Source organism: Rhinolophus ferrumequinum, chromosome 3 (genome assembly GCF_004115265.2).
Source record: "Rhinolophus ferrumequinum isolate MPI-CBG mRhiFer1 chromosome 3, mRhiFer1_v1.p, whole genome shotgun sequence".
Classification (NCBI taxonomy): domain Eukaryota; kingdom Metazoa; phylum Chordata; class Mammalia; order Chiroptera; family Rhinolophidae; genus Rhinolophus; species Rhinolophus ferrumequinum.
Genome location: NC_046286.1, coordinates 11623523 through 11635439, shown reverse-complemented (window position 1 = coordinate 11635439; position 11917 = coordinate 11623523). Strand labels below are relative to the sequence as shown.

The window sequence follows — 11917 nt, the reverse complement described above, 5'->3', positions numbered from 1 at the left end:
TTCCTGGGACTGGGCTGTGGCCTAACCTCCCGACTTCCCTGTGTGCTGGGACGTGTCCGTCCCCTGCACCTGCTGCCAGATGGTATGGGGGGAGGAAAGCGGACCTTTAGCTCTAAGGGGGAACCTTTCTCCGTCTAACCCAGCAGTCCCTCCTCACTGTTCCTCCTTGTTCCCAGGACTGCCTGCGAGCCTGTCAGGAGCAGATTGAAGCTGCACTCAGGGAGAGCCTCAGGGAAGCCGCCAAGACCTCCCCCAGCCCAGCTCCCAAAGCACCCAGGGGCTCCAGCAGCCAGGGGCCCAGCCAGACCAGCACCCCCACAGATGTCACAGCAATCCACCTGTAGCCCTGGAGAGGCCCCCTCCAGTGGCCACTGACAGCAGAGGAGGGGACACTGCCACCCCCCTTTCCCTGCCTGCAGGAATGAACCACGCCACAACTGAAGCCTGAGGGGGCTCCTTCCTATTTGCCCCTTGCCAAGCCGAAGGGGGCAGGTCCTACGTATCCCTGCCGTGTGCACTAAGGGGCCTGGCCAGCCATGTTTGTGTGGCTGGCCAGGCTCCTCCTCCTCCCTGCCTCTGACCAGCTCAGCTCCTTCCCTGATTCTAGCTGGGGGTAGGCCAGGCTGATCAGAGATGAAATTGAAGTAGGTAAAATACATCTTACCAGCGTTTTTTTTTTTTTTTTTTTGAGGGCCCCCCCTTATCTTTGGGGCACTCATGTTCTCAATTGCCAAAATGCCATAGTGCCTTATAAGGGTGCTGCACCTTCTAGAGTCTGCTTTTGGATTGGGATCTTCCTGAAGAAGTTTCAGATATTCTGAGGAGATAGCGCAACACAATCCATGCTCACAGCTGCTCCTAGAGGGAGGGGCCCGGGCCTCTCACAGGTTCAAGAACCAACCAATTCCTCCTTGCTTTGCTTTCCACTCAGCTTCTCCTATGTGATTGAGGGGGGCGGGGTCAGTGCTGAAGGAAGAGGTGGTTTTAATTTATTAATTGCTTTGAGTACAACTGTAAGAGGGTATGGTGGGGTCCACCTAACCCAAGTGGTGGTAACCCTGGTGGTTGCTGCATCCCTCCCCTCTGCTGCTGGCTAGAGGGTCTTGGTGGCCAAGGAGCTGCTACAGCCTGGGGACGGGCCAGACCCTCCTCTCCCTTTGGCCCTCTGCCCCATCCTCCACAGGGGATGAAGCAGGGATGCCACAGGTGACCCCATCTGGAGAGGGAGGCAAGCCCTGTTGACACAGGTCTTTCCTAAGGCCACAAGGTCCAGGCTGGTGGCCCAGGACCATCATGCTACCTTAATAAAGATTCTGGAATAAAACTGGCTTTGGCTTCTTGGACTGGATGGTGGTATGGGTAAAAGCCTATTTCTAGACGGCATGAGGTCAAGAGGGTGGATGGAAATCAGTGGTCTTAAGCAGTGGCCATCAAGCCTTTTCTGTCAAGTGCTATAAATACTTCTGGCTTCGTGGGCCATACAGTCTCTGCCCAACTATTTACTGAGCACCTATCAGTTCTGCTTTATAATGGAACATATGTGTTTCTAAAAATCACTGCACTATGGAGAAATGCACAATAAAACCCACAGGACCTATGGAGAAAGGGCTTAAGGCACCACACTCACAAACTTCATGAGCGACGTACTTAAAGATAGTGTTGTTTATACATTAAGTGGTTATAAAGTACAATGAATACAGCCCTTTATCTTGAAAAAGATGGTTGTGGAAACAGGTTGGAAGGATGTACAAAGCGGGTTTTCACACCATATGTGGGTGTGGCTCCCAACCCACGCAGTTAACTGAGGCAGCAGCTGTGACATGTTGGAGTCGCATGCATTTTGTGTACCTGGCTTGGCTCAGCTGGGTGCAGTTTTCTGCTTTCATGTATTATTTCTCTAGGACACAACACAAATGTGAAATTTGCCATATGATTAAGTCGTTTCCAAATATGTTAATTGGGTTGGAACGAATTCACATTTTCAAAAGCAAATGGCTTATAGGACTGTACTGTTGTGGCAGCATCAAACAGTCACAGAAAACATGGAAATGGGTAGCATGGCTGTGTTCCAATAAAACTTGATGGACACTGAAATTTGTATTTCATATAATTTTCACCTATCACGAAATAACTTTTCCCATCCATTAGAAAATATAAAAATCACTCTTCGCTCATGGGCCATTAGAAAATGGGGATGTGACCCTAGTCTGCCAACCTTTGGTCTAAAGCTCTCGTTAAGAAAAGCAACTTGTCGGGTGGTGACCCCCCCGCCCCAGATCTATTCATTCCTCAGGCCAACCTTATTCCCTGACCTGCCTGGCCTCTTTATCTCCACTGTAATCTAGGGGCTTTCTCCTGTAGCTCTTCCGTCCATAGCAGCTGAGATGGGCAGCTTTTGAACCACCTCTGGTTGCTGGCATCCTTCCAAAGTAGTCTGTGTGGGGGAAAGGCAGCAAATGTGCCCCCTAGGGGCTAACAGGGTGGGTGTAGCCTGGAAAAACAAACTTGTAGAATAAGGGGGAGTTCCTAGGTAACCTGGGTAAGTATCCACTCCTAGACAGGAACAGGGAAGAGTAATCCCTACCCCCAGCTAAAGAGGGAAAGCAGAAAGATCTCCATTCATCACATCAAAACGTGGAAGTTCAATAAATACCTGCCTTTTTATCCACATCCTAGTGACTTGACACAACAGCCTGAGAGAAAATACTTATTCCAAGCCCCAGCAGGGAAGTGGGAATGCTAGGGTGTGGGATCTCAAACAGGTTCCAGGACTGAGCAGGAACCATGGCCTAGACTGGAAGCGGGGATCAGCCTCCCTGTAAGCTACTGGGGAGTCACAGATGCCCACGAGCTCTCACTGCCGAGCTTTGGGTCTTCGGCTCTTCAGCTGGAAAGGCTCAGTGTCAGCTTTAGTCATCAACAGGATTCCTGGTATCCTCCCACGCCCCTCAGACCAGGATGAGTGACTGTCTCCTCACTCCATGGTGATGGGAACATCTTCCACATCACGGGGTGTCGCGCTCTGAAGCTCACGCCTGATCTCTGGGGACAGCTGTGGATGGGGCTGCAGCCGGAGCAGTTCCAGGATGGCCTCCTTCTGCTCTGTGGCCAGGTCTGCCTTGTAGCGCTGGACCAAAGTCAGGAGGCACTGGTGCCAGAGCACGGGCAGTTCGCGCTTCTCCTTCCGGAACCCCAGGAAGTGGAAGACCAGGGCATCCAGCACCCGGTAGGGCAGTGCGTACTTCTTATCCAGCAGCAGTCGCAGGAAGATGCTGTTGGCACCACTGTATTCCATCTCAGCAATTTTCAGCATGGCCGCGCTAGCAGGAAGGGGGTGGGGGAGTGAGTGGTGGGGGAAACATTCGGGGAGAGATTCTACTTCTCCCTCTGCGTTTCCGTCTTCTCCTCTGCTGGCCCTTTTCCTGGAATGTTCCTAAGAGGGCCATCTTGGGCCTCGCCTCACCTACGTAGTCTTGATCATACACCCGTGACTCCCAATTCCCATCTCTGTGCTGATTCATCCTAAATCCCCCACTCTGGCTCAGACTGCTTTTCTCAGTATCTGACGATACAGACATCTCAGCATCTCCACTCTTAACCTTAGGGTTTCAGGGCGGGAATTCCTGCCTGTTCTCAGGAATTTTTTCACCTTCCTGTTCCCGAATCCCGAGATATAAACTGTTTTCTGTTCTCCACGATGAATCGTTTCCACAAAGTGACGGCCGATACTACCAACCCCCTGGGTTCAAGGAGCCAATTTTCCCAATTTCCCGACCAAATTTTCTTGGGATTCGGGAATGGAAAAGTGAAAAAAATTCCTGAGAACGGGCGGGAATTCCCACCCGGAAACTCTAGTAATAGGAAAAATGTCTAAGAGCTACACTGTGAGTAGTACATTTATTTCCCATTGTGGGTATTCCCGGATTCAAGGAACCGATTTTCCCGATTGATATCCCAACCAACTTTTCTTAGGATGTGGGAATGGGAAAGCGAAAAAAATTCCTGAGAACGGGCGGGAATTCCCACCTGGAAACCCTAGTTAACTTATTTTCTTCCTATGTTCCCTATTTTCATCCATCCATTCATTCATTCATTCCACTATTTACTGAGCACCTATCATGCGCAAGGCACTGGGCCCGTTCTTGCGGAGTTTACAATCTAGTGGAGTAATGATACACTACTGGCTTGAACAAGCGACAAAGTCAGGGCTATTCTTAGCTCCTTCTCCACTGTCCCCACACAACTCCCCACGTCTTGGTGATTCTACCTGTCATCCTCCCTCCCCACCAACATTACCTGGAGTGCAGCACGGGGATGGAGCACTTGGTGAGGATGCTACCCACGATGATGGCTTCCCGGAGGGTGCAGGTGCCTGACTCACACAGTGGGATCAGGATCCCTGGGGAGCGTCACAGGGTGAGAGACAGGAGGCAGAGCAGAAAGCAGCCCTCCGACCCTGAGACAGCCATCTCCCCAGTTAGGCTTCCTGCTTTCACCCGCAGCAGCTCCAGCCCCTCCCTATCCTCACTGCCTCCTGGGTTCTCACCTTTAAACCAGGCTCCAGGCTTGAACAGGGCCTTCTTGAGTGCCATGTAGAGGTGGAAGTTGAGTCGTTTATACTCAGCAATGTCATCTCGTACCCGAGGGAGCAGGACAAGGTTGTAGAAGCGCTGGGCCATGCGTTCCTTCAGGTTAGAGGCGAAAATCCTAGTGTGTGTGGTGGGGAGTAGTGAGGAAAGCCCAGGTCACTTGATAGTCTGGGGCCGGCCCTTTAAATATCACTGTAGATGGTGCACGCGAGAGATTTGAGGGGTGTGTGGGAGTCTGTGAGCTGTGCGCATGCAACACCCAAGTCAGATCAGAGGGAACAGGAGGGGCTACAAGATATATCCAAAGAGCTGAACAGTCTTCGGGAGAGCTAGAGCTCTTCCCAACGTATGACACGTCAGCTGTTCACCTTCCCCTCCCCATCACGGGTCCTCTCTCTCCTGCTCTTCAAGGGACCTGAGCCCGCCTGAGGAGCTGCAGGCTTCTGAGGCGACTCTGACGCACCAGGGTTGTGGCCTCGTAGTTACATGCCTCTCCCCTAGAAACTCATCATGGGACATTCTCAATAGGGCCTTGGTCCCAACACATGAAACAGGAAAAGCTGGGAAAATGACATCAAGAAGCACAAAAGAGAGCTCGGGGGCCAAGTTAAAACGTAGTGGCAAAGGCCGGGAAAGCCTGTACGTCCCACGCGCCCCTTTACCTACACACCCAAGGCGACCCTGGCCCCTCTACTCTTACCTCGTGGCTTGGTACATGGCAGCAGCCGTCCAGGCCTCGGGCTCGGTGACGTAGAGGATCTGTTCCCAGTTGGAGAGTGCAGGGATGATCTTGAAGGCCTTGGGCAGCTTGCCACTGCGGTACTTAGATAACACCTGGGGATGAGGGAGCAACACCATCACTGCTGTTCACTATCTCCTGCTGGCGGAGGACAAAGTGCCAGGTCCTGGTCCCGGGCCTTTTCAGATATTCACTCACTTAACCCTCACAACAACTGTAAGGAGAGGCCATTATCATCCTCGTCAGAGGGTCAAGAAATCTACCCACGGCCACCAAGTCACTAAGGGGCACAGCAGGACTGACTTACGTCAGTTCTCGGCCACTAGGCCTTACATGTCCAAGAGATGGGGGCACGCACAACCTGAGGGGGAACCCACGGCCCCCGCGAGGGTATTGCAGCGCTTACCTCCCGGACCCCTCTGTAGACCTCCAGGACACGGGGGTCCAGCTGGGGCATAGGGAAGCCTGACACCTCGGACATGACTGTCTCAACTTCTGTCTGCTTCTCAGTCAGCTTCTCCATGATGATGTCAGCGAGGGTGCGCCTACGAGTGGGGGAGGGAAGCGGGGGGCAGTACTGTGATCACAGTGTAGGAAGCTCTAGACGCCCCACAGAGACCCTAGTGAGTTCCAACACACCTGTCACCTTGCTGGGAAGTGGGGCCTTGATCCCTCTGGCCCTGACCACCCGCCACAGATGGATACAGAGCACCAAGGACCTGACAATCATGGGGTGTGGGACAAAGGGGACAATCGTGTGGAGGTTAAGATCCGCGACTCAGGTCAGTCAGCCTGAGTTTCAATCCGGGCTCTTCCACTCCCTGTAGGACCTTGGGCATGCTATCTGGCCTCTCCATACCTCAGTTTCCTCATCTGTAAGACAGAGATAATAACTGTGCCTACCTCATGAAGTTCATGTGAGGATTAAATGAATACACATACATTACTTGGAATTATTATTAGGTTGGTGCAAAAGTAATTGCGGTTTAAAAGGTTAAAAAAAAAAATTGCAAAAACCACAATTATTTTTGCACCATTGCACCGACCTAATAGTACACAGCAAATGTGTAACAAGTCCTGCCTATTTCAGACACACCCCTCATTTGTTGGTCTGACCTCTAGAGTGCCAGAAACATCTCAGTCATATACCAAGATTTCAAGTAGCTGCGAACATTAGGGAAAGGCCATGACCAAAGTTCCCATTTCAATTGACTAAAATTTATGGAAGTACTTCTAAGATTACTGGTATTTTTCTCAGCCTTGTTAAGCAGAGTATACCAAACATAATTTTATCATGATAATTCAGAATTCTCATTACATTGGGCTTTGATATAATAATAATGGTACCTTCAGAGGCTACTAAATTACATTTAGAACAGCCCCTGTTTTCTGAGGGCCTTCTCAATACCAGGCACCGAATACAGGACTTTTCAGATGTTATCTCATATAGTCCATGCAACACCTATGCGAGGTGTTATTATTCCCCTTATTCAACATGGGAACTGATATCCAGAGAGGTTAATAACTCACCCAAGGTCTCACAGCCCTCAAGTGAGGGAACAGAGTCAGACTCTGGTTCTAAAGTTCAGGTACTGTGTGCCTCCCAACTAAATGGCCTCTGACCGCTGAGCTCATGTGTGTCTAGGCGTGCTTTCTGAAGATGCCAGCTGTCACTTCTCAAGATTGTCAGGAGTCCCTGTTTCCGATAGCTTTACCCTTCTCTTCACTGCAAGCTGGAAACCCATTCTGCCCAGCTTGTCAGAATGATTTGCTCAAAGGAGTTATAAGGCACAAGAGGCTCTCGGGTGGGACAAGCATAACTCCAAGCGCACATTTTGTGACATCTATTTCAGTGCTGGGCCCATCTGGGAAAGGGGCTCACTTCTTCATTCTGCGCTTTCAACCAAACTCACCACAGACCTTATCATTCAGCCTCCCTGTCTTTTCCTGGTATTAGTAGCAATGAGTTGCATTAACCCAAGACAAGGGAAGGACGAAGAACCATGCCAGGTTACTATCACAGGGTCCGAATGAACTGGGTGAGGGCCCTAACCCCAGACACCCCACCCCTGGGCCAAAGTCCACACGCTCAGGAGTTTGACCACAGGAGCTTAAATGCTGACATGCCTTGGAGCCAGCATTTATTATAGATGGGACTAAATTAGTGGTTCTAACTGGGGGTGAATTTGTCCCCTAAGGGACGTTTGGCAATGCTGGGAGACACTTTTGGTTAGCACAACTGGGGGAAAGGTCACTATTGCTATCTGGTGGGTAGTGGTCAGAGATGCTGCTAAACATCCTCCACTGCACAGGACAGCCTCCACACAAAAGAAGACTTATCCAGCCCCACATACCAACAGTGCCAAGGCTGTCAGACCCTGGATAAAACGGAGCTGAGGGTACGCAAGACATCTGGCCAAGGAAACCGAGCTGACCACTACGAACGCTGAGCGCACCAACACCAAATGCAAAAGGATGGCTCTCCCCAGACATGGAAAAGCCCAGCAGCAGTTTCCCCAGGTAATCAGGGTAGGTCTAGGACAGGTGGACAGAGGGGGAGGCGGTACTTTGTCTGGGTCATTCTCACTCAGAATGGTCCTCGGAGGATGGGCCAATTTGGTTACGGTGGTTCCCCCACAACTTCCCCGTGGGAAGCTGCCCCCAGGACCTATCACCCCCAATGCCAGGCCACGTCAGCCCTACCTGACAGGAGGGTTCTTATTCATGAACATCTCAATGGCACGCTCGTCCTCAGGGTCCACGGCCACCTCTGCGTGGTGGTCCGCCCCTGTCATTGTGGCAGCCTTCTCCAGCGTGGGCCATTCCTCATCCTCGTCATCTGAGCCATCCTGCGGCACGCCTGGACCTACAAGAGGGGAGATGAAGTGTGTGAGCAAGGTAAGCAGTGGGTGAGGGATTCAGAGCTCAATTTAAGTTTAACCATCAGGTAGAGTATAGCCTCACGTGTGCTTGTAATAGACACAGATGTGTGCAGTAAAACATGATGCACACACTACCTTCCGACACCCCTTTACCCCCCGCCCCCCCGGGGCTTACAACCTTGCTTGAGACACAAAATGTACACATAGGAACCAATAAGATAGCGCTGCCAGCAAGTAACAGTTAACACACTATACTCAGCCAGGTAGCAGGAACTGTTCTAAATACTGCCGGTAACTCGCACAACCCTGAGAACTAGGTACTATCATTATTATACCCAGTTTCAGATGGGACACTGAAACACAGAAAAGTTACTTAATTTGCCGAAGGCGGGAAATCTGCGTCTAGACTGTGCATGCTTTACCTCTATTCTACACACGTGGTGGAGCTTGATTATATATCAAATGAATGGTAGAGACAGTATATACCATAGGCATTTAGATGACGAGTGCAGAGGACGGTGAGGCTCCGGGCAGGGGAGCAGGTGGAGCGCATTCCAAACCCGGGAAACACTGGCAAAAAGGCTTGCCGGTGTTAGGCGGTAGCTAGGAATAAGCCTAGCAATACGGGAATGTGAGGGCAGACCGCGGAGGGCTTTGAGGCCAGGCAGTGGAGTTAAGAGTCCAATGGACCAATAAATGATTATAGTGGGAGGCTCGACAGCCGGCTGAGTGTCTCGTAAGGGATGTAATACTCCACACAGTGAGGTGCAAGGCTGCACATGAACAGGTCATTAAGAACAGAGGGAGTGTGTCACAGAAGTTAAATGCAGGGGTGTGTGTGTGTGTGGGGGGGGACAGTTTGTCTCCACATGCTAACAACTCCCAAATCTGTACTTGTAGGTAGATATTTCGCTCCTGACCCTAACTCCAGCTGCCACCCGTATAGCCACTCATGGATGATCCACAGGCATCTCAAACTTCACCTGTCATCAACCCGAGAAGTCACTCTTTTCCTCCGAGGTCCATTCTACTGTGTTCCACATCCAACTACACAGCACCACCATCCACCCAGTGCTAAGCCAGTACCTGGGAGGAAGGCGAGCTGCATCCCCTCCTCACCCCCAACACCCAATCAGTTACCAAATTCTATTCCGTTCTACGTCATGGAGTAGGTGTCAAATTCTTCACAGCCCTGCCTAAGCCTAGATCAGCATCATCTCTTGCCTGGATTAATGTAACAATCCCCTAACTGGTCTCCAAATTCTCCAATAGTTTCCCAATGTCTTTCTGATAGCTTTCAATCCGGGCACAGCCTTCAAGTCTTTTGCAGACTTGGCTCCTACCCACCTCACCATCATTCATTCATCCGTTCATTCAGCCAACACTGAGTGCCTACCACGTGTGAGACACTGTTCTGGGGGCTGGAAACATAAGAGTGAACAAGACAGACAAAACTTTTTGCCCTGATAGAGCTTCTATTCTACGGGGGAGAGACAATAAATCAATATAACATATTAGGTGAAAAGACAAGTGCTAAGAAGAAAGAAACAGGGTGTAGAAGTTGGGAGTGTGGAGACAAGGGTGGGTCACAATTATTAATAGAGTAGTCAGGACAGGATTCTCAGAGAAGGTGAGGAACCGAGGGAGTAAGCCTGTAGGTGTACGAGGACAGGAACAGCCAAGGCAAAGGCCCTCACTGGCCATGTTTAAGAATAATGAAGCCTACACGCTGGAAATGAAGAGGGCAAAGGGGGAAAGCAGAAGAGGTTAGACTGGCAACAGCAGCAGATCTAGGACTTTTGAGTCCCTTGTAATCTTCTAGCTGTTGACTTATGAATGGACTGTAGGGGGTATGGGATATTAATGAGGAGGGTACTGTAATCATCCAGGGGACAGATGGTGGTGGCTTGAACAGGATGGTTTTCCAGGGTGCTGAGAAGTGGTCTGACATTAACTGAAGGTAGAGTCAACAGGATTTCCTTACAGATCAGATGTGACGTGAGAAAGTCTGAGGTTTCAGTCTTCAGCAAACGGAAGGATATCATACTGTTAGCTGAAATTAGGAAAATGTGGGAGGAGTAGGTTTGGCGAGAAGGTTTATTTTGAACATGTTAAATTTGAGATAGATTTCAAACTGGAGATGCCAAATAGGCAGCTGAAATACAAGAATTTGGGGTTCGTGGAAGAAATCAGGGCTAGAATATAAAGAAGGGAGCAGTCACCAAATAGATGGTATTTAAACGATGAAATGGATGACAGCACCAGAGAAGTAAGTGAAGAGAAGAGATCCAAAGACTGAACCTTGTGGCACTTCAGTAAGAGGTTGGGGACAAAAGAGGAACCGGCAAAAGATACTGAGAGGTAAGAAAGTAGTAACACAAGAATGTGATGTCTTGGAAGCCAAGTAAAGATACTGTAGCCAGGAGACCAATGTTCAATTGTGTCAGGACAAACTAAAGATGAGATCTGAAGAATGGATTAAGCAACTTGGGGGGTCAACACTCCCACCCTAACAAGAAAATGCTGACCATCTTTTACTTACTCTCTCTCCCTCTTTAGCCCCTAAACCACATTGCACTTTCTGCTCAGAGCAGGCAGGCCCCACTCACTTTTTTAGGTCTCAGCAAAAGGTCATGCAATCTGGGAAGTCTGACTCACCAAGACCACTGTTATCAGAGAAACTATACTTTATCATGGAATGTATTATTCTAACTTGCCTATCGGATTGTCTCTCTCCTAGACTATCTGCAAGTCAGGCACATGTCTAGCCTGTTTATTTCTTTACCCAAACCATCTAAACTAACACAGTGCGAATGAAGCGTAGTGGTAGACATCCCCTAAGTATGTATAGAACAAACGGATAAATACTAGAACTTGGTGGTGCGAGCAATCACTTCCTGTTGGACTAACTTCAAGGGGTGCCTAGAAGAGGGCTTAAAACTAGGAGTGGGCGTGGAGGGTGCTGACCACCCTAAATCCGCTCCAGGACTGGGTCTCTCATTCCATTACTTTTGCTAGCGTGTGCTACGGACCTCCCCTTTTTTTTATTCCAAGCTATTCCCCCTGCCCCACACCCGTCCACCCGCACCTAACCGCTCTCTTCCTCGCACCCACCCCCCGCCACTCACCCAGCCGTGTGATGCGCTCCCTGGGCGCCGCGGGCATGCCCCCAGTCCCATGCTCGGCCTCGAGTTCCTCCTGTTGCTGCCGTGCTTGCTGCAAAATCCGTCGGGTCAGCCGGGGCCCCACATACTCTTCCTCTTCGGTCCCGCGACCCCGCCGCTTCTCCCGGGCCCCTGCCCGCACCACGTCCCCAGCCAGAATCTGCTCGGCCAGCGGCGCGTGTTTTTCCTGACCTCCGGCCCCGCGGGCCGCCTTGAATTTGGGCATTTTTCTCCAAGAAGTTGCGGGGAAGGTTCACACGTGGAGACGGAAAATAAGTCCTGAATGCGCTTGCGCAGTGAACTCCCAGCGCCCAAGAGGCCACACGGAGGTCACAGCGCCCCCTATCGTCCGGAGGCCAGGAGTGCCGTCAGCGCCGTCCCGCCCGCTAAGAGCTCACAGGTCCTGGAGCTGGACTCCCAAATACACTTATTGCATTTAACGTTGGCTTCTCTAAGCTTTGTGGATATAGGCCCAGAGAGCTGCAAGCCTGGGTACTACATTCGGGCAGAGATGCCACTGGAGGCGTCACCGAAGCGCCTAGA

General features: G+C 50.7%; 2 protein-coding genes across 3 annotated transcripts in view; one reads left to right on the top strand and one right to left on the bottom strand.

Annotated features, from left to right (window-relative positions):
- Window positions 1-1329, top strand: part of CCND3 (cyclin D3) — an 84703-nt gene extending 83374 nt beyond the window's left edge. For both annotated transcript variants that reach the window (XM_033097000.1, XM_033096991.1), the window contains exon 5: window positions 177-1329. In XM_033097000.1, coding sequence (XP_032952891.1) covers window positions 177-344 — 168 coding nt within the window. In that variant the 3' untranslated portion in view covers window positions 345-1329. The remainder of the gene's footprint in view (window positions 1-176) is intronic.
- Window positions 1330-2635: 1306 nt separating this feature from the next.
- Window positions 2636-11898, bottom strand: BYSL (bystin like). Its single transcript, XM_033096976.1, has 7 exons — window positions 11339-11898; window positions 8032-8194; window positions 5735-5873; window positions 5290-5423; window positions 4547-4707; window positions 4297-4399; window positions 2636-3320 (listed from the first exon to the last, which is right to left on the bottom strand). The coding sequence occupies exons 1-7, from the start codon at window positions 11598-11600 to the stop codon at window positions 2975-2977; spliced, it is 1308 nt and encodes a 435-aa protein (XP_032952867.1). The 5' UTR covers window positions 11601-11898; the 3' UTR covers window positions 2636-2974.
- Window positions 11899-11917: the final 19 nt, after the last annotated feature.